The sequence below is a fragment of the Micromys minutus genome (genome assembly GCF_963924665.1).
Source record: "Micromys minutus genome assembly, chromosome: 24".
Taxonomy (NCBI): Eukaryota; Metazoa; Chordata; class Mammalia; order Rodentia; family Muridae; genus Micromys; species Micromys minutus.
The window spans coordinates 19,361,957-19,384,821 of NC_137959.1; the positions used below are offsets into that span (position 1 = coordinate 19,361,957).

Sequence of the window (22,865 nt, forward strand, 5' to 3'; positions counted from 1 at the left end):
ACTAGGAGCCGGAATCCTCAGCCCAACGTGGGAACTCAGAAAAGTCTAGTAATTTGCTCATATCCACCCGGCACGGAAGGAGGGATGCAAACTCAGGCCTTGTAAGCGTGTAAGCGTAAGTTACATTCAGCACTCAGGTGCCCCAGAGGCGCCCTAACCCAATTTACTAAAGAATCTAAGACACTCTGGGGCTTGCGTACCTCTGTAGGTTCTACAGAGCACCACAGTGTCACAGGTTCTATAGGTTCACCAAGTAGGTCTTGGGGATCAAGCCACACTTGATAAATTTGATGGTGGCCAGTGCCTTTACCCGCTGAGCCATCTTATCTGCTCCTCAACCTCTTTTTTCCCTCCAGAGTTTTACTGCCATGTTTTAAAGCTTAAAGCAGTACTTCAGGTCCTTACCCAAGTCTTTCTCCGGCCCACTTTGATCTGAATGCCCTGTCGCCTCCCACCAGGAAAGATCTACAAGCTGCCCTCCCTCCAAGGGAGATCTTGTCTTCCTTGCGCCCTCTCTCAGCATAAGATCAAGTTTTGGAGTCACTCCTGCTCCCCAGAGATAGGAGCTGAACAAGCAAGGAGAGGTTTGCTGCCATCAGGAAAAATGAGAAGGGTCACCCACCGCCCCGGCACCTGCTACAGAGAAGCCTCGGGTTAGGTACCGCCCCCAGCCTCCGCCTGACTTTACGCACAGGGAGCACACTGGCCCTTTAAGAACCACGCACACTGGGAGTAGGACTGCGGAGCCAAACTCGCCAGGGACGCCGGCTAGCTGGCTGGCGGACTGGTCGCTCTCTCCGGCCGGTTCCCTGCACCCTTCCCGGGACTGCCTGGGTATTCAGGCCCGATTAGGCGCGGGAGCTAGTGGAGTCGCCAGAGGGAAAGGCGCGCTCTGGGCAGCGCCCGGGACCCTGGGCATGGATAAAGAGAGCAGGGCGCGCAGGGGGCGCCGCGGGACCGGGCGGCCGGAGCGCTGAGCCAGACAAAGGCTCTGGAGTTGGGCTTGCTCTCGGGGGGCCGGGGCCAGGGCGCACCGCGCCAGAAGCTGCGAGACTCTGCGGCGTGCAGCTCAGCCGGTCCCCTTCTCCAGTGGGCGAGTCCCCGCGTGCCCCGACCTGCCCTGCCCGCTTCTCACCGGGTTTGGGAATTTGCAGAGGGGATCTGACTGCTCCGGCAAGCACCGGGAGCCCGAGGTTCGCCGCGCGCCTGCCGGGCCGGGAGCCAGGGAACGTCGCAAGTTTCCCGGCCGCGTGCGAGAACGCGGTGCCGGCCGGTGAGCTAGCCCCGCGTGCAGCGCTCCGCACCCGGCTGTCTGCCCAAGAGCATGGGCAGCGACCGGAGCGCACTCGTACGGCCAGGCTGCGCTGGCAGCAGCCTCAGCAGCCGAGCTTCGCTGCTCCCGCTGCTACTGGTGCTTCTGGACTGCCTGGGCCGCGGTACAGCGTCTGAAGACGCCGAAGTGTACGCCGCTGAGGTAAGAACCCCAGGGATTCAGTGTGAACCACACCCGTGGCGGAGGCCTGCAGGTGGGGGAGACGCACCCGGCCTTGCGGGGTGAGGACCGATCTGGACTGGAGAGCCTGGGTAGAAAGCGGGACTGGCAGGCTGCCACTCCCCTGGTTAGAGCTCTGCTGCGCGCCTCTTCCCAAAGCCCTGGGATCACAAGGCTCGCAGCTGCTGTGAACCCTGAAGCCGCTCGGGGCACTGACCCGCCCTAGCTTGAGTCCCTGCAGTGCTTCCGCGGCCCCTAGCCCTCGCCTTTAGTCATTTAGCCCGCGCGATTCCTCGAGAGCCGAATCCGCGCACTGTGGGCTTTACGAGTGACGAGGGTTGGGGTGCTGCGGGTAGAGAGAGCTCAAGAGGAGCAAGAGCCCCGCAGCGCTCGCGCTTTGGCTGACATCGTGCGTTGCCCGGGTGGCCAGGATGATTGGGGGATGGGTGTGAGTCTCCCAGGCGGATGACCGATTGTAAAGGTGCTTTGGTGACTTTTTTGCGCTGAAACGTTCCCACGCCTGGGATGGGGTCTGAAGAACAGACCCTATCTTCCGAGAAACACTTTTCTCACCAACGCCTCTACGCCCAGGCCTGGGTGAAACTGGATAGACTCCACGCCTCTTTTCTCTGGAAACCCGGCTGACATCCATATGCTAATCGCTCTCTGGATTGGTCCTGCCAGTGACCAGGCTCTGTCTCCCCAATCAGAGTCCCTACCGGTACCTCCTACTCCAGCGTATGCCCCTAGCGTGCAAGCTAGCTCACCATAGGGTGCCATCGAACTTTTAATGGTCATTCTTTCCAGCCCCGGGAGAAAGGAGACTGGGCGTGGAGTCCGGAGAGAGGACGAGCCAGGGGTTGCTTCTTCCTTGTAGGCTTGGAGCCTTGGTGCCCTTGGGCTGTCTAGAAAGATGGTTTGCAGACCATGCATTTCGCCATCGCAGCCCTAAAGGCTTACCGACTTTTCTGAAGCACTGTTTGTATTTGCAGACAGCCTATTATTCTTCCATCCTAGCCCCGAAGAAGGCTTGCCCACTTTTCTAGTCTTGCCTGAGAGATTTTTTTTTTCAATGAAAGTCGGCTCTCTCCTAACCCTACTATAATAAAAAGTTTGGGGGGGGGGGACCAGTTACACACTTCCAATCCTCCAGCTGCCTTGCCCTCCCCTAGTCAGATCAGAGAGTTGCTGGGAGCCCAACCCAATTCACAAGGCCTTGGGGCAGAGGCTTACAGGGATCTCCTGCTGGTAGGAATTGTTTGCCTGTAACCAAGGTGCTGCCACTGGAGAAGATGCCAAGGAATTTCAAGTCTGGGATCCCCTTTAGAGAGTTTGTGACCTACACAGACCAAGCTGGAGTTTGGTTGTTGTGCATTGTGAATGGACCTCTCGGATGGCCCCGAGCTGAGGCTTGGGGAGCCTCCTCCAACTGAGGAAGTACAGATGAGTGTGCCCACAGTCTACCAACACACACACACACAGAGAAGAAAGCCATCGTGACCCTGGCTAGGATTGACTCTTGGGGTACCATTTTGGCTTCTGCCTAGACTGTGGCTGGAAGGGACTCTGAAATGTTGCATGCTGGAATCTGCCATAGGTGGTAGGGTGGATATCTTAACCCTTTGAGTTGGCTTTGGTATCCAGGCTGCTCTGGGAGATCCCTGAGGACTGGCCACAACTCTCCCAAAGAGTCCTTAGGCCCATCTGCTCAGTCTAGGTTTGCTGTACACTGTCTAGATTCCTTTCCTTTGAGAAAGGTTCCAGTTCTCGATTAATGGAGTCCACTGCTCCTGACCTCTGGTCAGTTCATGGCTGTGAGTACCTTAATAGCCGAGCCAAGGCCAACACCCTGCTTCTTTTCACCCACCCAGGTGGTCCTCCTAGATTAAGGGATCAGAAACTGGCCTGTGCTGGGAGCTGCTACACACCTGCTGCCAGCCCCACATAGCCTGCCTTCCTTGGCAAAAGCTACTACTCTGCCCTGGCCTCTCTCATTTTCTCCCTTGGACAGGCACTGTGATCTAGAACCGCAGCTGGATGGTACCAGCCTGCCAACCCATCAGGACCCTGCCCTGCTCTGTGGCTACAAGTCCTGGTTTTTACTGGGAAAACTCTTCCTTCTGCTCCTTCCCAAAACTTAGCACTCTCAACCTTTCCTGTGGAAGTGACTCAGGCTGCCAGAGGTTACAAGTGAGGTGTCACCAACACCAAAACTGGGCATTCCCACCTTTCCTGAATAGTGTCATAAGTCTTCTTGTCTCCATTTGACCACTGAGGAAGGTGAGCACAAGGATTCCAGGAGACTGGAGTCAACTAGGGTGGTCCTGGGACTCTGTGTAGACCAGGCTGGCCTCGAACTCAGAGAGATCCACTTGCCTCTGCCTCCCTAGTTGGAATTAAAGGCATGTGCCGGCACCACCAGGCCTTTTGATCTTTAGATCTGTCTGGAGTCACTGTCTATGTGTCCATTTCCTCTTATAGGCCAGGGATGGTCCCTGTAGGTCCTCTCCTCATATTAACATTCCTTCTCAGCTATGGAGCAGAAACTGTACAGGCCTCACATCTTCCCTGAAGGGAAAGGGATTTCACGTTAGGCTCATAGTGAGGATGACTCGGACACTGTATCTCCACACATTCTCAAGATGGGGGAGAACTGGCGTGATGGGTACAGTTGAGAACCGGGGTTGGATGTATACCATCTTTCACATTAGCCCTTCACATGTCACTGTGTTTGGGACATCCCTCGGCCCACCCAACGTTGACCTCCTCATGTGTCTTTGTTGGAGTAGCACATGGCCCCAGCCTGCCCACTGTGACCCCTGGACACACATGCTTTATATTGCACCACCCCAAGGAGGAAGGAGACTTCTAAAGATATTCCTAGTTGTAGACAGAAAAGCTCATGCGAACATACCCATACTCTTTTCCCTAAAGATTTTCTCTGAAAGCCCAGAAACTAATCACCCAAGTCCCTGTGCCAGCTCAGAATGGCCGCTGTGGGTGTGGAAAGGCCTCTCCCGCCCCCCACCCCGCACAGTGGATTTAGTATCTGTATGCTGGTGGTCCTTGCCAGTGTTACCCTGCTGTGTTTTGGTTTCAGCCTGAGGGTTTCAAAGGCATCACCCTAAGATTTAGGTGGAAACCAAGGCAGGAACCCCATGGCCAGTTACATGGTAGATAGAGTGTTGCATGAGTCAGCAGAAACAAGGGGGTGAAGGATATTGCTTGGACACCTCTTCCTTGCAAAGAGAATCCTGGCAGATCCACAGTCTACAGATGTATGCAAGGCCCTGAGACTCTGAGGATAGTTGAGCATTCCCAGGTCTGAGCATATTAGTACCTTCTGGCAGGAAGAGCCCCACCCCCACCCCAGGGCTTGAGAATTAGGACTCTGAAGCACTGCTCCCCAAAGGACATGTGTTCATTCTGAGAATGACTAGAGACTAGCAATCGTGACAGGGCATGCAGCCCCAGACAAGTATGGCAGACTTGGGTCTGCCAGGGGGCTCAAAGGGTACCTCCCACTGAATCCCATGATCCTCAAAGAGACAAGTGGAAATAAACAGAAGGCCTGCCTTGACCTCCTGTGCTGTCAGATGTCCACTGTCCCATAGTCACTGATGGCTGAGTCCCCAGAGCTGTGCAGCCTGCAGACCAGAGTCTGGTCAACTCTCTAAAGCAGACCCATATTCCTGGAACCACATGGAGACAGGAAGAGCACAGTTCCATGTCCTCCACTTAGCATCATAGCCCATGGTAAAACTAATGTCCGAGAAGCAAGCAGCATTCATTGGTGGCAAGTTTTTGAACCTGTCTGAACTTCCGTTCTCTTGACTGTAAAATAGCATGGCCATAATATCTGCTTGATGGTGTTGCAGGGGAAACTGTCCTGTTTATAGGCAATGCTATAAGTGCATGCACAGTCAGCCCAAGAGCCCGGGCGTTATTTCAGTACAGTTATCAAACTAGTTCTGTCCAAGAACATTCTAGAAGCATTTTCACATTTCTTCTCCCTTTTAATGCATATGGAAGAAGAAACTAAGCTGTCTAGGTGAAAGTACCTCAGGTTACATAACCAGGGTCTGCAGAATGGGAGTTTGAACCCACAGCCTTCTGTCTTGGTGCCCCAGATTGGGCTAAAGTTCAAATTGCAAGGTATCACCTGAGTTCCTTCAGCTAGTAGGAGCCTGCTGAGACTGACCCAGACAGGAAGGTCTTTTCAGGGGTTTTACCAAAGCTGCCCTGTTCCCTACCTACTCCCACCCAGACCCTGCCCTGGGGAACCCCAAGGTCCAGGTGATACTCAAAGCCTGGTCTCTAGCCAACCTTGAAAACTCCTGGCAAACAAAGGCCCTTCCCGCTCCTCCCCTTCCCTCCCCTCCCATAAGCTAAAGGACCCGATTGTTTTTCCTTCAGGTTAAGGCTGGTGGGGGCGGGTTGGGTGGCTGCCTCCTTCCTGCTTCCCTGGCTGGAAGTCCCCACAATCACCATCACATCACAGTGGAGTAGGGCCCTGGTGGCTCTGGCCTGTAATCTCAGATCCTTAGGAGACTGTGGCAGGAGGATTTCAAGTTTAAGGCCAGCCTGGTCAAGACCATCCTAGGCAACATCATGAGACCCTCTTTCAAAATAAGAAGTTAAATTAAGGGAAAAAAAAAAAAAAGAACAAAGGTCTGGGTTATCAGAGGTAGAACACTTGCCTGGCGTAGTCTACACTCTGTAATCAATCCCCAGTACTGGGGGCAGGGAGACTTGTGAGTCTAGAGAGAGAGAGAGAGAGAGATGATGTCATAGGGTACTTATTGCAAAGCATGTGGAATTAAGTTCCCAAAGTTCACATTAGGCATCTCACAACCACTTCGTAGGCCTCTGGCCTCCAAGAGCAACTGAACTTGCATACAAACTACAAACACATACAAATATTTATTTATTTATTTGTTTGTTTGTTTGTTATTTATTTATAAACCCGGGTGGTTTAGGTATGATAGTACATGTGTTTATAATCCCAGGATTTGGAAACCTGAGACAGAAGGATTTTAGGTTCATATTAAGAAATAGATTAGGCTCCCCAAAGGCACCTGCCCTAGAACTGTTTAAATGGATCATGCTACCCCTGGGAGTATCAAGCAACAAGAACTGAGTAGTATGGACAGTCCCTTGTTTATGACAGGGTCTCTCTATGTAGCCCTGACCAGCCTGGAACTTGCTATGTAGACCAGGCTGGTCTTGAACTCCGCCTTCCAAGTGCTGGGATTAAAGGCGTGTACCACTATGCCCATCCAATTCTTTCTTCCTTTGTTGGCCTGGTGTCTAGTCATCCAAGCTTTTTTGTCCTGTTCTATCCGCATGACCCCATTTTGCAGAGGTGGAAACTAAGTTTCAGAGTTCTCTCAGCCACATTTTCTCACTGACCTTTAATATGGTAGGGCAGACAGAGCAGAACCCTGGCTTGTTTCCAACAATCCTCAGATCTTAGAAGGTCTAGGGGCTGATTCATCTTTGATGGTCATGACAAGCTTCTCTTTGTACCTGGCTGAGCAAAACGTGCCTGGGGCTGCTCAGATTACCGAAGGAGTTGAGGTGAGAGACAGTTCAGAACCCTTGAGATTGTCTTTATCACCTGAGGCCTGATAAGGGCCTTTTGGGGAGGGCTGATGAGCTACTACTGCCCCCCCCCAGTGTAAACCCCAGGAGCAGGATATTGTCCACAGCTCTGGCTCAGGCCCCAGTCCTGTCTCCCCTCTTCAATAGCTGCTCTAGGCACAGCACTGGTGGGGAATCTGGGGGCTCCTTCTCAGATGCACCCTCCCTGCAGGCTTATATCCTTCATATTGTTTCAACAGGCCTGGGGGAGGACAGCCTGGCTCAGTGCCCAGACCCAGCCAGAGTTGCTGGGTGTGGGGAGGATTAAGTGCCCTGCCCCAGTGGTGTGGTGTGCTGTTCCTGAGAAGGGCCAGAGAAGGCCCAGCAAACTAGGCCAAGGAACTGGGAACACTGCAGAAACCCTCTGCACCCGGGTCTATCCCAGATCAGCTGTGTGACTCTGAGCAGCCAACTCACAGCCTCTGAACCTTGCTCCCAGAACAATGAGAATAGGTAGATGTTTGTCTTTCAGGAGTGGTTGTGAGCAGTAAATGGTCCACATCAGGTTCTTAGGTGTAGTGTTTGCTGTCTTATGAGGACCGGGAATTTTCCTTATGAAGTACTGTCCCTTGCCTTCCTGCTTGAGATCAGCCACTTTCCTGCAACATCAGTAGATACTTTTCTTATGGAGGCTGAAACTCAAAGCAATGGCTAGGTCAGCCATGACTCTAGGGTCTCGGGAACACCACATAGACATACTCTGGTCTAAAGATGGGAGAGGCTTCATGGCCCAGTCCTCCTCTGTCATGGGACAGTGGCCCTCATGGAAAGAGCAGCAAATGCTGCATTAGGACTCCTCCTTTACTATGACCAGTAATGACTTCTGTGCCTCAGTTTCCCCATCAGGGAAGCATAGCTTCACCTGCTTGCCTCACCTGCAAACCTCTAGGTGAGAAAGAGAAGTTGGAGGCGCCATGCACAAGGGACAGATACCATTAATAGGAACTAGAAGGGTCCGGCTACAGCCTTCTTTCACCATGGGATCTTGGGTACTGTTCCCACCATTTGTCCTAAAGTGGCAGAGAACCTTAGCTACCTGGGGCTGGCTCAGGAGCCTGAGATGCCTGTCACTAGAAGGCAGTGGTGGCTGCCCTGTGCACCAATTCCCACCAGTGTGGCTAGCCTCTAGATCTTCTCATAGCCAGAACTGTGTTGGGATGATGGAGCACTTACTCCCAACACTAGGAAGGGAGGAAGTCCCAGGGTGCTGTCTGTCTGCTGCCTGCTGGGCAGATTCTCGGACACTTGGTGCGCATCCACCCTGAGCACGTGTTTGCCAGAGGCAGGCCAGCCATCAGCGTCAGTGTATACTGGGAGGCGGCAGCTCTGGTCACCAGTCCCTGTCCTAGGCGTGTCACCAGCCACTTTCACCCCAGCAGTTGCTGGGAGGCCTGGCTGATAAGGAGATGGAAACTCTGTGCTTCTTGGGGACTTAGAGGCAGTTAACTATGTGAGGGAAAGCCACCAGGATCCCTTGGGACCTGTCTGGCAGCCCTGAGCTGGCTCTGGGATGAAACAGCTCTTCTGCCAGATCTCTGCAGATCTCTGGAGCTCTTTGCTACAAACAGGCCAGCACCTCTTCTCTCCCTGCCCAGGGCTTCTCCTGAGCCTCTGTCCCCAGCCTGCGCCTCTTATGGCTTTGCACATAGGCTAATCAGCCCCTCTGTGGCTCTGATTGCTTGCACTGGAGATATTTTTACCTTATGCAAATAGGTGATATGAAGGTGCCCTCATCTGCCAGCAACCACCCCGCCCCCTAAAAACCTCTCCCTCACACACACCGGCTCCATGCCTTTTGCCATTAGTCTGGTGGCTTTGCCCATTGGACTTTTCCACAAGGCTTCAAGAAAACTGTCTAAAAGGGAAGTGGGCTCTCTATAGGAACTTTGGAGGAGGTTTCAGTGCTGGGAAGAACTAAGGCATTATTGTAGCAGGGGTAAAAAGAGTCAGTGGGAAAACTGGGGTCTCTCCCCTCCCCCAGCTACCCTGGGCCCTGGTCTTGCTCTTGCCTGGCCAGTCTCACCAGAAGCCTAGACGCCTCAGCCCTGCTGGCAGAAACAAGGTTGCCAGTCACAGTCCCTGTCTCTGATCATCCATAACATTTACAGGGCTTTTTGCCACTTGATCCTTGCAGAATCTCACAGATGAACCAGGTCCTAATCCAGACTCACCCCTCCCCCCTTTAAATAAGCCTGGCCCCACTCTGTACAGAGATGACACTTGATTCTTATCTCCAGGTCTCTGCTTGATGCTCTGCTACCTTCCAAGGCCCCCCAGTCTCTTGAGTGGGACCACACAGCCATCCAGGCCAGAACTCGGTTTGGCAGCTCTCTGTCCATCAAGCTTGGGCACCGCTGCCCTGGGTTGAGTGGGCTACCATGTGGATGTCAGCCCAGAGCATCTTCTATGTCTAGCTTGCCTTGGGTTTCCTTAATGTATAGCCTTCCCCTTCTAGATCTAGAAAACAGGTCTTCCAAGTGGCCAAGAAAATGTGGTAAGGACAAGGAAGACCTCTGCTTCCTTGCTTCTACCTGGTTACCCTCATCTCACCATCTTGAGGGCACGAGGCAGCTGGTCTTTCTTATCATTTCTCAGAATCATTCATCAGAATTGCTACTTGAGGTTGCTGGTGCGTCCGTGGACTTAAGAGCCGTGAAGCCCCCTTTCCAGTGCAGTCTCTTGGGTGCCTATAAGCTTTAGATGGCCCTGTCTCCCACAGCCCCCAGAGGAGGTGATAGGTGGGTGGATGGATGGATGGTCAGGTAGAAGGATGCATGGGTGGGATTTGCCTGGCAAGTTCTAGAAAGGAACTGGACACAGTTTTTGTGTACTAAGTGCTTTTCCTAGGGTTATGTCTCTTAAGTCTTGCCCTCATTTTATGTTACCATGACACAAACTAGAGTTATCTGAAAGGAGGGAACCTCAGTTGAGAAAATGCCCCAATAAAATCTGGCTGTAGAGCATTTTCATCACTAATGATTAGGGAGGAGCCTTGCATTGTGGGTGGGGCCATCTCCAGGCTGGTGGTCCTGGGTTCTATAAGAATGCAGGCTGAGCAAGCCGCTAAGCAGCACTCCTCCATGGCTTCTGCATCAGCTCCTGCCTCCAGGTTCCTGCCCTGCCTGAGTTCCTGTCCCACTTTCTAAAGTGATGAGCAGTGATTTGGAAGTGTGAGCTAAATAAACCCTTTCCTCCCAAAGGTGATGGTTGAAGAGACTCTAGCCAGCCCAAACATGGAGAACCTTGCTCTGCCAGGTCTTGCCTTCTCCCCATTCTCTCTGCCTTGCTAAAACCAGTAAATAAAGCTAACCACCAAGGCCTGTTTCCTTATTTGGCCATTTCCTTCTTCTGAGGCTGACCACAAAGGTCCAACTATCAAAGTATTGAAATCTAGCAATCAAAGCCCCCTTTGGCTCACCTAATTAACATGACCAATTAAAATTTAACATGGGTTTCCCCTTGTATGTTTATAAATTGCCGTTTGCCTATGGGTCACTTCTGTCTCCTCTCTATCCAAAGATTAGTCCCTGCCCTTCTGGAACAAATATCCTTTCTCCTTCTCCCTCTCTTCTGTCTCTTGTCTTTGTCTCTTATTCCTTGCCCTTTGTCCCTCAGGGCAAATACATCTCCTTTGTGCTGAGAACTAGGTCTTGAGGTGTCTTGTACTGAATACTGGTCCCTTCAGTGGCGCTTTATCAGCACTAGTAACTAAGCCACCCCGTAACAACACATCAGTCTTCATTTTGAAGATGAGGAAACATCCAGTGCAGACAGTAGGAGCTGGAGGTGTAGCACTGTGGGTGGGATGGTTGCCTAGGATGCATGTATACCTGAGTTCGAGCCCCAACACTACATGAAATCAGGCTTGGTAGTGCACACCTGTAATCTTGGGAAGTGGAGGCAGGAAGATAAGGAATTTAAGGTTATCTTTTGGTTACATAGAAGTTAAAGGGCAGTCTGACCAGAGGCCCTATTTCAGAATAAAATAAATAAATAATTCATAGCAGAACCCTGTCAAATCCTCTCAGTATTTCTTCCTGAGCCTGTCTCTCCTCCCCCGCCCCCACACAGTCCTATAGGCTTTAGAACCTAGTGGGTTTCCCACCTGGTGAAACCTTAGAAGATTCTGAACAGAGGAGCCAATGAGATGGCGCCATAGGTAAAGGTGTTTGCAATCAAGCTTGGAGACCTGAGTTTGATTCCTAGGACCCATGTGGTAGAAGGAGAGATCCCACCTCCTCTGACCTCTACATGTATACCCATACATACCCCAAATAAATAAAGCCAGACATGGTTACACACGCCTTTAAGCTCAGTACTCAGGACACAGAGGCAGGCTGATCTCTTATGAGTTTGAGGCCAGCCTGATCTACAAAGCAAGCTCCAGGACAGTCAGAGCTTTATAGAAGAGAGACCTCAATTAAAAAAAAAAAAAGTGTGTGTGTCTCTTGTCTGTCTGTCTGTCTCTCCCTCTCTCTCTCTCTCTCTCTCTATCTCTCTCTCTCTGTGTGTGTCTCTCTGTCTCTCTCTCTCTCTCTCTCTCTCTCTCTCTGTGTGTGTGTGTGTGTGTGTGTGTGTTCTTGCAGAGGATCTGGTTCAGATAGTTTACAACTGTCGGTAACTCCAGCTCTAGGAAACCTAACATCCAGTCATATACATATATTCAGACAACCACTCATACATATAAAATAAAAAGAATTTGAAAGAGAAAAGGCTCGTGACCCAGAAAATCAAAGGCACCAAGGCTGAAACGTCAGTCGTTATGTTAAACACTCATGCTGTTGGACTACCCTCTAAATATTTTTATTTAAACCCATAGATTTGTGTTGGTCTTAACTTTGGTCAGAGAAGCCTCCTTGCCCGGGGGGTAGTGGTTAAGGCAGAGACTTGTTAGTGGTCAAAGTGCCTAGAGTGTGTAACTGTGAGTGTTCAGCTGTGGATGAATCATCTATATTAACAGATCAGGGCTGGGTGGAAGGAAGATCGGGCAGAAAGAATTCCAAGCTGTTGGATAGGAGGAAGAGTTGTAAAAAGATGACTCTCAGGCATGGCATGTCTGTTGAACACATCAGCTGACAGCAGGTGTGATTACCTGCGTAAGACCTGCATAAGATCAAGCCGGTCGAAATTCCAGCACAGATAAATGTCAGCATTTTTCAAAGAATAAACAAAAACTATCAATTTTTAAGTGGTGCTGGAGAGATGGCTCCACAGTTATGAGCATGCACTGCCCTTACAGAGGACCCAGTTTCCAGTCCATGTGATATGGCTCATAATCACCTCTAACTCCAGCTCCAGGGACCCAACACCCTAATCTGGACTCTGTGGGAACCATGATGCACACAAGCTTAACTAAAAAAAAAAAAAAAAAAATTTAATTAAAAAGAGGGGTTGGACTGAGCATGGTAGCCCATGCTTTGATTCCAGAGCAGAGGCAGAGGCAGGCAAATTTCCGTGAATTTGAGGCCAGCCTGGTCTACAAAGTGAGTTCCAGAACAGCTATGGCTACACAGAGAAACCACATCTCAAGATCTCGCCTCCTCACCCCCTCTACCCTCCACATACACACAAAGAGGGGCTGGAGAGGTGCTCCAGCAGTTAAGAGGATTTGCTGCTCTTGAAGAGGACCAGATTTTGGTCCTCAGCACCTGCATCCAGTGTGGCTCACAACTGCCTGTAATTACAGTCCCAAGGGATCCAGTGCCCTCTTAACAAAGAGAGATTCTGAATACTTGAGGGTCCTCAGCAGCCCGCCTGGGGCAAAAAGATCCCACCGGGAGGGGCGGAGGGATGGTAGGGAATAATGTAGTACCAGGCGGCAGGAGAAAAGCCTGAGAACTGAGCTGGGCTTGGTGGGAGGGGGTTATAGGCCCTGGAAGAACTGAATTTTCTTTGAGTTGGGAGGCCTTAGAGGGTTCTGAGCCATGACTGAGCAGACCTGGTTTGGCTTCTTCGCAGAACTGGCTGCGGCTCTATGGCTACCTACCCCAGCCGAGCCGCCACATGTCTACCATGCGCTCTGCTCAGATCCTGGCTTCTGCGCTTGCAGAGATGCAGAGTTTCTATGGGATCCCTGTCACGGGTGTACTTGATGAAGAGACGAAAACGTGAGTCTGAGTCCCTCTATGTGACCCCTTCCAGACCCCATGGGCCTCCTGGCCTCTAGCCTGCTCTGAGGAGAGGAGCCTTTAGTATATGACATTTTTCACAGGAGAGTGCCCTGGATAAGGAATGGCAAAGACTTGATCTTCACACTAATGCTTATTGTTTAGAATGGTTGACTGAAGCCTTATGCTAAGAAAGATAGCCTAGAGGCTAGAGAGTTAAGATTGCTGACTGCTCATGCAGAGGACCCGGGTTCAGTTCCCAGCACCCACATGAGACACCTCGAAAACACCTGTAACTCCAGTTCCTGGGGATCTGAGAGAACCTACACAGTGCACATAAACTCATGCAGGCACACATACATACAGAAGAAATAAATAAAAAAGGGATGAGGTAGATGTAATCCAGCTTTGGCAGGAAGAGCATTATGTTCGATTAGTGATATCTGCTCCAGGCATGGGAATGGGAATGGGAAGTGCAGAACCCCTGGTCGGGACAACCTAGCTATTAAAATCGGTAGGATCTACAGATGCATTGAGATGCATTGAGAAGTACAGAACTTGACATAACTGAGACAGGAGGCCACAAGAGAACCCAGCCCATGCTTGGATTATACTCAAGAGCAGGAACATTTTGAGTCACTGCTAAGGGCTTAGTCTTCTTAAAATAGAATCTCTTTACCCACTATTCTGGAAGCCAGTCTCCCACCCGCAATACATCCCTGTGAGGGAAAACTGGGAAGCAAGAGGCTGTCTGGAAGAGATAACCCAAAGCTGACCCCTCTATTCCAGGTGGATGAAGCGGCCCCGCTGTGGGGTTCCTGATCAGTTTGGGGTACGTGTGAAAGCCAACCTGCGGCGACGGCGGAAGCGTTACACCCTGACAGGAAAGACCTGGAACAACTACCATCTGACCTTCAGGTATGGGTCAAGCTTTGAGGGACACCACTCTGCCCCTCTCAGAGGCTTTTAGACTTCCTTTCCCAGAAGAGGCCTGGCTAGCCATGCTGATGGTCCCAGCTTACAGTGTAAGATGCCCTCCTCCCTCCAGGGAAGGCTGAGTCTCTTTCAAGTATCTCCTGCTTGGTCCTTTTCTGGACCCAGCTGGCTGCAAGCTATACTACTTACTTAAGGTGGCCACGTGAGCTCTTGAATCAGTGTAGTCAGTAGGTGTGGGGATCAAATGACCTGCTTTCTTTTCACTCAGGCCTCAGATCCTTGAGTGAATTCATGGTCTACCCCGTCAAATGTGCCCTTACAGTTTCTAGCCGTCTATCTGCATCAGCAGCTGAGTGTAATCCACAGGGAAGGGGCAGGCTCTCAGCTTCATATGCAGGCTGTAGACCAGTGGCTCTCAACACGTGGGCTATGACCCCTCTGGGGCGGCATAGCATGCATAGGAGATATTTACATCATATTCATAATAGTAGAAAAATTACGGCTATGATTATATGGTTGGGGGTCACCATACCTTGAGGAACTGTATTAAAGGGTCTCAGCATTAGGAAGGCTGAGAACCCCCCCCCCCCCCCCCCCCCCCCCCCCCCCGCTCTGGGCTGTATACACTTCGGGCAGTATCTCACTTAATCTTCTCAAGGACCCCCCACAAAGAAAGTACTGGTTCCTCCCAGTTTTCTGTCTTCCAAATAAAGAAACTGAAACTGTCTAGTCAAATGTCCAAGGTCACACAACTAAAGCTAAGGTCCGCCTGGCCCTGGGGTCAATATTCAGAGTGGCTTGGCCTGTTTCCTAGACCTCAGCTGCCCCTATTCCATGGCTTCAGAGAACCTGTGCTTTCAGGCACTTAGTGTTTTTACTAACTTTTGTTTTGAGATTTGAAGTTGGTGTGTGTGTGTGGGGGGGGGGGTGTTGCTAAGACAATGTAATACCCAGGATGCCCTCAAACTTGCTCTGTAACCTTGAACTCCCAACCTTCCTACCTCCAGCTTCCAAGTAGTGGGATTTCAGGTATGCCCTACCATACCCAGCTCCTTACTGTATTTTTTTCCCCTTTGTTTCTTTTTGGTTTTTCAAGATAGCTTCTCACTATGTAGCCCTGGCTATCATGGAACTTACTGTATAGACCAGCTGGCCTTGAACTTTGAGATCCACTCGCTCCAGCCTCCTGAGTGCTGGGATTAAAGGCATGTGCCACCACCAGGCCTTACTGTCTTTCTTAACTTTAAATCTGTTTGTCTTCCTCCATAAAAATTAGAGTCATATTTTAAACAAATTACTGGATGTGACAAGTTCTAATTCATATCTAAGGGTGGATAGTTTGGCAGCTTTATGTACTCTTAGGAAGGTGGCGGCAACGGACAGCACCCCACAGGCTCCTGTTCATTCTTATCTTCCCATCCACCCACAGCATCCAGAACTACACGGACAAGCTGGGCTGGTACAATTCAATGGAGGCGGTGCGCAGGGCTTTCCAAGTGTGGGAGCAGGTCACGCCCTTGGTCTTCCAGGAAGTACCCTATGATGACATTCGGCTGCGAAGGCGAGCGGAGGCTGACATCATGGTACTCTTTGCCTCTGGCTTCCATGGCGACAGCTCACCGTTTGATGGCGTGGGTGGCTTTCTGGCCCACGCTTATTTCCCCGGCCCTGGTCTAGGTGGGGACACCCATTTCGACGCAGATGAACCCTGGACCTTCTCCAGCACTGACCTGCATGGTGAGGACAGCTGGCCAGGGTGGGAGCAGGCCAGGCAGTGCCCAAGCTTGGTCAGCCCCTCCAGCTCAGTAGCTTCAGGCTCAGGAGGAGAGAATGTCCCCTATTCATGACTCTGGAACTCTGTACTCAATCTAAATCTGTTGTCCCACTAAGAGAAGGCAGGTAGAGAAGGGTATGTTGGGCCCATTTCTCAGATGGGGAAATTAGAAGCCAAAAGTAAGAGAAGCTCAGCCCCATCCAAGAGAGAAGCAAGAGTAGGGTCCACAGCAGACTGGAGGGCCTAGGATGACCTGGAGTGACCGTGTATGCCTTCACTACAGGAATCAGCCTCTTTCTGGTGGCTGTGCATGAGTTGGGCCATGCACTAGGACTGGAGCATTCGAGCAACCCCAGCGCCATCATGGCGCCCTTCTACCAGTGGATGGACACTGACAATTTCCAGCTGCCCGAGGATGACCTTCGAGGCATCCAGCAGCTGTACGGTGAGTAGGCTGTGACCAGTAGGCCATGTGAGACAGGCACTACTCTGCCCCCCGTTCTGTAGGCAGGGAAACTGAGGCCCAGTCACTTGCCTAGAACCCACACTGTGGCTCCAGGCTGGAGCTACAAGGAGATATAGATGAGCCACCCTGGTTCCCTCCTACCTTTGGCAGTATCCCTACTAGACTAAGGGGGTCCCAAGAACCCATAATCTTGGGTCTGTTCCCAGCGCTTCCCTGGCTTCCCCGTGGATTTGAGACTGCTGCCTATCTAGCCCAGATCTCCCCAAGGCCAGCTCTTCTGCAGCCTCCTGGCAGATGAATCTTCTATCCCCAGCAATTCAGTAATGAACTGTCCATCAGGCAGAGTTCAAGTTGCCAAAGCCAGGACTATGCCCCTTGCTCCACAGGTGTCTTACTTCCCAGGGCCTGGCAAGGCAAGGAAGGGTCTCCAGGCAAAGCAGAGGCAGGTAGCCTCCCAACCAGCAGAGAAGTTAAGAAAAAAAGATTGTATAGAGGCTGCTAGGGACAGCCAGGATGTGGTGGAGGAAGAGGCCTTCTTTGGATAGACAGGACCTTGTGCCTGGAGGGGATGCCTGCTGGGGCCTAAGTCTCTCCAGGCTGGGAGGCTCAGGACTCCAGCATTTTGTACAGGGAAACCTGGCATCCAGGCTGGGCTCTGTGTCTGCCTTCTCACTGTCTGATCCTCCCCTTTCCCCACAGGCTCCCCAGATGGTAAGCCACAGCCCACCAGGCCTCTCCCCACTGTGAGGCCCCGGCGGCCAGGACGGCCAGACCACCAGCCACCTCGACCTCCCCAGCCGCCACATCCAGGTGGGAAGCCAGAGAGGCCCCCCAAACCAGGGCCCCCACCCCAGCCCCGAGCCACGGAGAGGCCCGACCAGTATGGCCCCAACATCTGCGATGGCAACTTTGACACAGTGGCTGTGCTCCGAGGAGAGATGTTTGTGTTCAAGGTCTGGCCCCACCCTCCTAGTACCTCCTCCAGCCAACCCAGAACCTGGCCCTCCCCTCCCCTCCCATGGCCTCTCTAAGCCTGTTCAGAGCCTTGCCTGGCTTCTCCCTCACTAACAGCTTCTGGGTCCTTTACCAGACCCTAGACCAGGAAGAAACCAATCCAAGAAAACAAGGGACTTGTCAAGGGCCACACAGCAATCAGGGCCCTGTCCCTCAGCCCAGAGCTCCCTCTTAGGAGCTGCTTTGGCTCTCCAGGTACTGCCTGGCTTCTCAGGGTCTTGATGGCCTGTCTGACGGATCAGCCCTGATCTGAGAAGGAACAGAGTAAGCTCAGCTACCACCCTGAGCCAAGGTACCTTACACGAGCCGCCCTCCCATACCCACCATCTTCCACAGGGCCGCTGGTTCTGGCGAGTCCGGCACAACCGTGTCCTGGACAACTACCCCATGCCAATTGGCCACTTCTGGCGTGGTCTTCCCGGGAACATCAGTGCTGCCTATGAGCGTCAGGATGGGCATTTTGTCTTTTTCAAAGGTAAGCAAGATGCTGAGAGAGGGCCCGGGCGGCCTTTATGTCCTATTGGATACACAAAAGAAAGAGTCCTGCATTTCCCATCCCTATTGTGAGCTGACTCAACACCTGAAGGAAAGTGTGAGTGGAGAAGTAGCCAGAGGCCTGGGGGATTAGGCAATCCTATACCTTGCAGACCAGGGCTGCCTGGATTATCACTTTATCCCTGACATCTTCTGCAGTTTAAAAGCCCCACCTCATGCCCCCACCTCTGCCTCTTGTCCTCCTGGGAATGAGCCCCCATAAGAGCAAGCTGTCCTTTGTAAGAACAGGTCCAGTTGGCCAGGATCTCTGCGTCTGTCTGCAGGAGGAAAGCCTTGGGGGGCAGTACCCCATGACAGATCAGTACCCTGCTAGGACTCCCTTAGGTGGGAATTCTTTGAATACAGAGCCGGGCTCACACTGAAATGGGGAGTTCCAGACTTGGTTTCATAAAGGTCGAGTGAGACACAGCTCCCAGGCCTAGACAAAGTGTCCTGTAGAACAAAGGGCCATGGAGAGTGTGCAAGTTGGCCTGGGTGCTAGGGGGTGACTTGTACACAGAGAAATGAGTGTCTCACTGGTGGCCAGGAGGACAGGCATAGATGTGTGTGGGGTATCATGCTGAGTATGTGTGGTGCTGTCTACACATGTGTCAAGATGGGCAGCGATGGTGTGGATGGATGTCAGACTCCTCCCCCCCCACCCCCTAGCCCCCCCGATCCCCAGCCCAGGCCCACCCTCACTCAGCCTACTGCTCCCCATGCAGGTAACCGCTATTGGCTTTTCCGAGAAGCTAATTTGGAGCCTGGCTACCCGCAGCCCCTGACCAGCTATGGTACAGACATCCCTTATGACCGAATTGACACAGCCATCTGGTGGGAGCCCACGGGCCACACCTTCTTCTTTCAAGCAGACAGGTGAGCAGTTTGCCACGCCCTTTCCCTTAAAGGAGAAGGCTCTAGCCAGGCCCTCTCATTTTTCAGACCATACCAGAGAGAGCCTATGGGGGAAGGGCCCAAGCCAGGGCTCTAGGTTCATAGCCTGTTACTTCTGATCATAGGTACTGGCGCTTTAACGAGGAGACACAGCATGGAGACCCTGGCTACCCCAAGTCCATCAGTGTCTGGCAGGGGATCCCCACCTCTCCCAAAGGTGCCTTCCTCAGCAACGATGCAGGTACCAGACCATCCCCTCCCAGAGGACCCAACACTTGCTACATACTCTGCTACATACACACAATATGGGGCTTGTCCAAGGTCCCATGGTTTGGAAGGGGGACCTAGCTGTGTCATGTTCCAGCATGACATCCTGCCCTCCTTGAGTCATGACCGTCCTCTTCTGATGGACCTCCAACCCCCACAGCTAGAGAGGCTACTGTCTAGGTACCTCCCGTGTCTGTCTATGTCTGGAGGAGCTAAAGCTAGGAACTCTAAACAATGGTTCAACGCACTGGGAGCAGGTCCACTCATGGACCTGCAAAAGAAGCCCTAGTATCTGTCTTTGTAACTGAGTGACAGGTGCTGTGACTCCATTAGCTCTCCAGCACGGCCCCTGTGTGTCTGATTCCTTATCTGGGAATCTCATGTTCAGGGCAGACCTGCCAGCTTTGCCTGACCACCTGCTTCTGTGTGCAGGCATGTCACTGTGCTCAGTCAGACCTGCCCTTCCTGGTGTTGGTGAGATTCGTGCAGGATGCTCGAGGCCAGAGAGCTGGTCCAGGGCAGCTCTGGGTTGTTCTCTGGTTTGGTTAGATGCTGAAAGACCCAGGACCATTTAACATGCTCCATAAATGCTTTCTGCCAAGTTACATACCTTCCCCAGCCTGAAGCCATTCTGGCCTGTCTGTTCCTATAGCTTACACCTACTTCTACAAGGGCACCAAGTACTGGAAATTCAACAACGAGCGCCTGCGGATGGAACCCGGCCACCCCAAATCCATCCTGCGGGACTTCATGGGCTGCCAGGAGCACGTGGAGCCCCGACCACGATGGCCCGATGTGGCTCGTCCACCCTTCAACCCCAATGGGGGTGCAGAGCCTGAGGCAGATGGTGACAGCAAGGAAGAGGATGTGGGCGACAAGGATGAGGGCAGCCGCGTGGTGGTGCAGATGGAGGAGGTGGTTCGGACAGTGAACGTGGTGATGGTGTTGGTCCCCTTGCTGTTGTTGCTCTGCGTCCTGGGCCTGACCTTCGCCCTGGTGCAGATGCAGCGCAAGGGCGCACCCAGAATGCTGCTCTACTGCAAGCGCTCGCTGCAGGAGTGGGTGTGATCACGTGACGCCCGCAGCACCCGGTGCTCAGGTCTGCAGGGGCAGGCTTGTGGATCTCAGATGCTCCCTTAGCGCAGTGGGATGCCCTACTAGCCACACACTACCCTGCCAGTCTAGCCCCTGCCCTTCTTTATTTATGCCCAGGTGTCTTTTCTCTTTGGCACCCTCTCTCAGCCTTTGTTTCTGTTTTCCTAACTCTGGCCAGGAGAAGCTTAGAGATCTCCGAGTGCACTACTCCAGGCAGGAACTAAGGGGCAGAGGCTCCCACCTCTGGAAGACAGCAGAGGGCTAGGAAGCTTCTTTAGTTCTGGCTCTTCAGCCTGAACCTCTCTCCTTCTGTGACAAGAGCTGTGTTTGCTTGAAGGAGCCCAGCCAAGGCTCTACCCTCCTGGATTTGCCTTAGGGAGAGTATATGGCCCAGGGGGGCCACCCTGATAATTTTGAGACTTGCTTCCTTTTTAGGCTACTAAGACACCCAGAAGCCTGAAAGCCCTCCCCAGTTCTGGCACCCAGCAGCCCCCACTCACCCCTGGGCCTACAGCTTCTTTCCTCTAGGAAGAGGCCCTGGACCTGTCTCATCAAGGACCAAAGGGAGCCTGCTAAGCTCCCCTCCCAATGCTAGTAACTAGCTCCTCCTTCCCTAGGCTGCTCATATTCTCTTTCATTACCCCATAGGTCTCAGAAGGCTGGGCACTCCCTCCATCCTCTGGCTTCCGCTGTCCTTGTCCCAACCCTTGGAGACATGGAGCAGGCACACACACACTAGGGTGCCAGAGGTCCCCCGGAAGTGCCTGAGACTGTGGATGCTCAGCAAGTCACAGAGCAGGCTTATGGACTTCCTCCCTTCCAGATTCCTGTCCCCACACAACACTACTAGGCTAAGGCCAGCAGGACACCCTACACAGACTGAGGAACCCCCAAAGGAATACACTAAGGCCTGGGAAGTGTCCTAAAGGGTGAAAGGGAGCCTCCCTCTTTTCATCCTGGAGTCAGCAGGAGGCTTCTGTGGGAAATGGTACTGTACAGCTGACTCTGGCTCTTCTGCCTCCCTAAAGGCTTAAGCAGTAAAGGGTGGCCACCCAGGATCCTCCGGGTCACCACCTCTTTCCAAGTGGTGGATTCGTATAACCTGGCACTAGAGGCGACAGATGGGAGGGGCGTGCCAGCAGCACTCTTTAGGTATCACCTCTGCAGAACCCGAGAGCCAGCAAGGGGTGGGGCATCCACTCCCATCGTTTAGTTCTGTAAAGAATCTGCACTGATTAAATGTACAGCCAGCGAGTGTGGCTGCCTTTGTGTGCCTGGACTGTATCGTGCAGCAGGGAAGACCTGCTTGACAGGGTCAAAGCCAAGCTGGGATGCTGAGGAATATCCTACTCCCAGTTTGATGGGACCTTTGGGATGGAGTCCAGTAGGGTCAGGGAAGAGTCGGGCGAGGGGTAGGGAGCTGGCTGGGCTGAGGCCCAGAACCAGGTTTATTTGGCATTTGGTGGTAATAAGTGGACAGTCCAGCTTCCCTAATCACACCACACCTGGAGGGATGGGAAAGGCCAGACAGGGCCACCCAATCATCCCACCTACCTGGACTGGATTTTGGGCAGCCTGAGAGGTGGCTTGAACAAGAACTCAGGGATGGGCCTGGAGAGAGTCTGGTGATGGGGCCACTTTGCCTCCAGAATCTTCCCTCTGTGTTCGGAGAATAAGATGCTCTAGAAGCTGCTGCCTTGTCTACAGGGGCAGAAAACCCCACCACAAGCCCCAGGTCTACAGGAACTGGGGTGCCACAGGCCTGGGTGTGGCTGGTGAACTGGGGTCCCTCTGAAGTCCCATGTCCATACTCAATCCTAGGCCAAATCTGAGCCTCCTTTCCGTCACTCACCGGGCCAGGCTGCTAAGTCATCAGCAAGGTCCTTCAGCTGGGTCCCTATCCGGACTCTCCACCCTACCCTTCCTCTCTTTGTATAGGAATGGGCTGAAGAGAATTAAAAGGGTTGGCCCTCAAAGCTCAGAGCTTCAGGCTCATCCAAGAAGTAGTCCTGATCTCCTCACCACAGGGGACTTACACAGCAGCAGATGGTGGAGACCCAGGAGGACCCATCTTGGCTTTCCTATATATAATCCCCAGCCTGGCCTGCCTCGGACTATGCTCTTGGGTGACTGAGCAGTTGGGAGGCGATATGGAGCCCAGAGATGAGCAAGGCCCTGTTCGCATAGCCCTTTGCTCCTTAGAGTGAAGGCCACAGAAAAGACCTGAGAGAGGCCTTGACTCCTCAAGGAACTGTTTGATGGGCGACCTGTACTCTGCTACAACCCAAGAAAATCAGGGGCTCCCCATCCACCCTCAATCCCTCAACATCTCTTTTACTAATTCTCAAGTTTGTTGGTTTTTTTTTAAAATAGGATGTTTAATAAGGTACCTGAGTCACTAGAATCCCCCTCAGGGTGGTTCCAATTCTTACTTGTCTGTGACACTTAGAGCAGCTTGCAGACCCAGGTGCCCAGGGTTCCCCCTGACCCGAAGTCAAGGCTGCAGAAGAGAAGCAGCATCCCCTGCCGCAGAAAGGGTGGCAGAAGCCTGGCGTTGGACATGTCTGAGTGTGATAATGATCCTGGCAACTAGCATGCTTCTTCTCACAGTTTATTATGAAGGAAAGTAGGTCTCCGAGGGCA

The 22,865-nt window shown here is 52.5% G+C and overlaps 1 protein-coding gene across 1 annotated transcript; it reads left to right on the forward strand.

The window, feature by feature from the left end:
• The first annotated feature begins 861 nt into the window (after nucleotides 1–861).
• Nucleotides 862–21,461, forward strand: MMP15 (matrix metallopeptidase 15). Its single transcript, XM_080936775.1, has 10 exons — nucleotides 862–1,474; nucleotides 13,094–13,242; nucleotides 14,032–14,160; nucleotides 15,608–15,915; nucleotides 16,236–16,397; nucleotides 17,118–17,371; nucleotides 17,769–17,907; nucleotides 18,692–18,842; nucleotides 18,986–19,101; nucleotides 19,780–21,461. The coding sequence occupies exons 1-10, from the start codon at nucleotides 1,325–1,327 to the stop codon at nucleotides 20,193–20,195; spliced, it is 1,974 nt and encodes a 657-aa protein (XP_080792901.1). The 5' UTR covers nucleotides 862–1,324; the 3' UTR covers nucleotides 20,196–21,461.
• The last annotated feature ends 1,404 nt before the right edge of the window (nucleotides 21,462–22,865 follow it).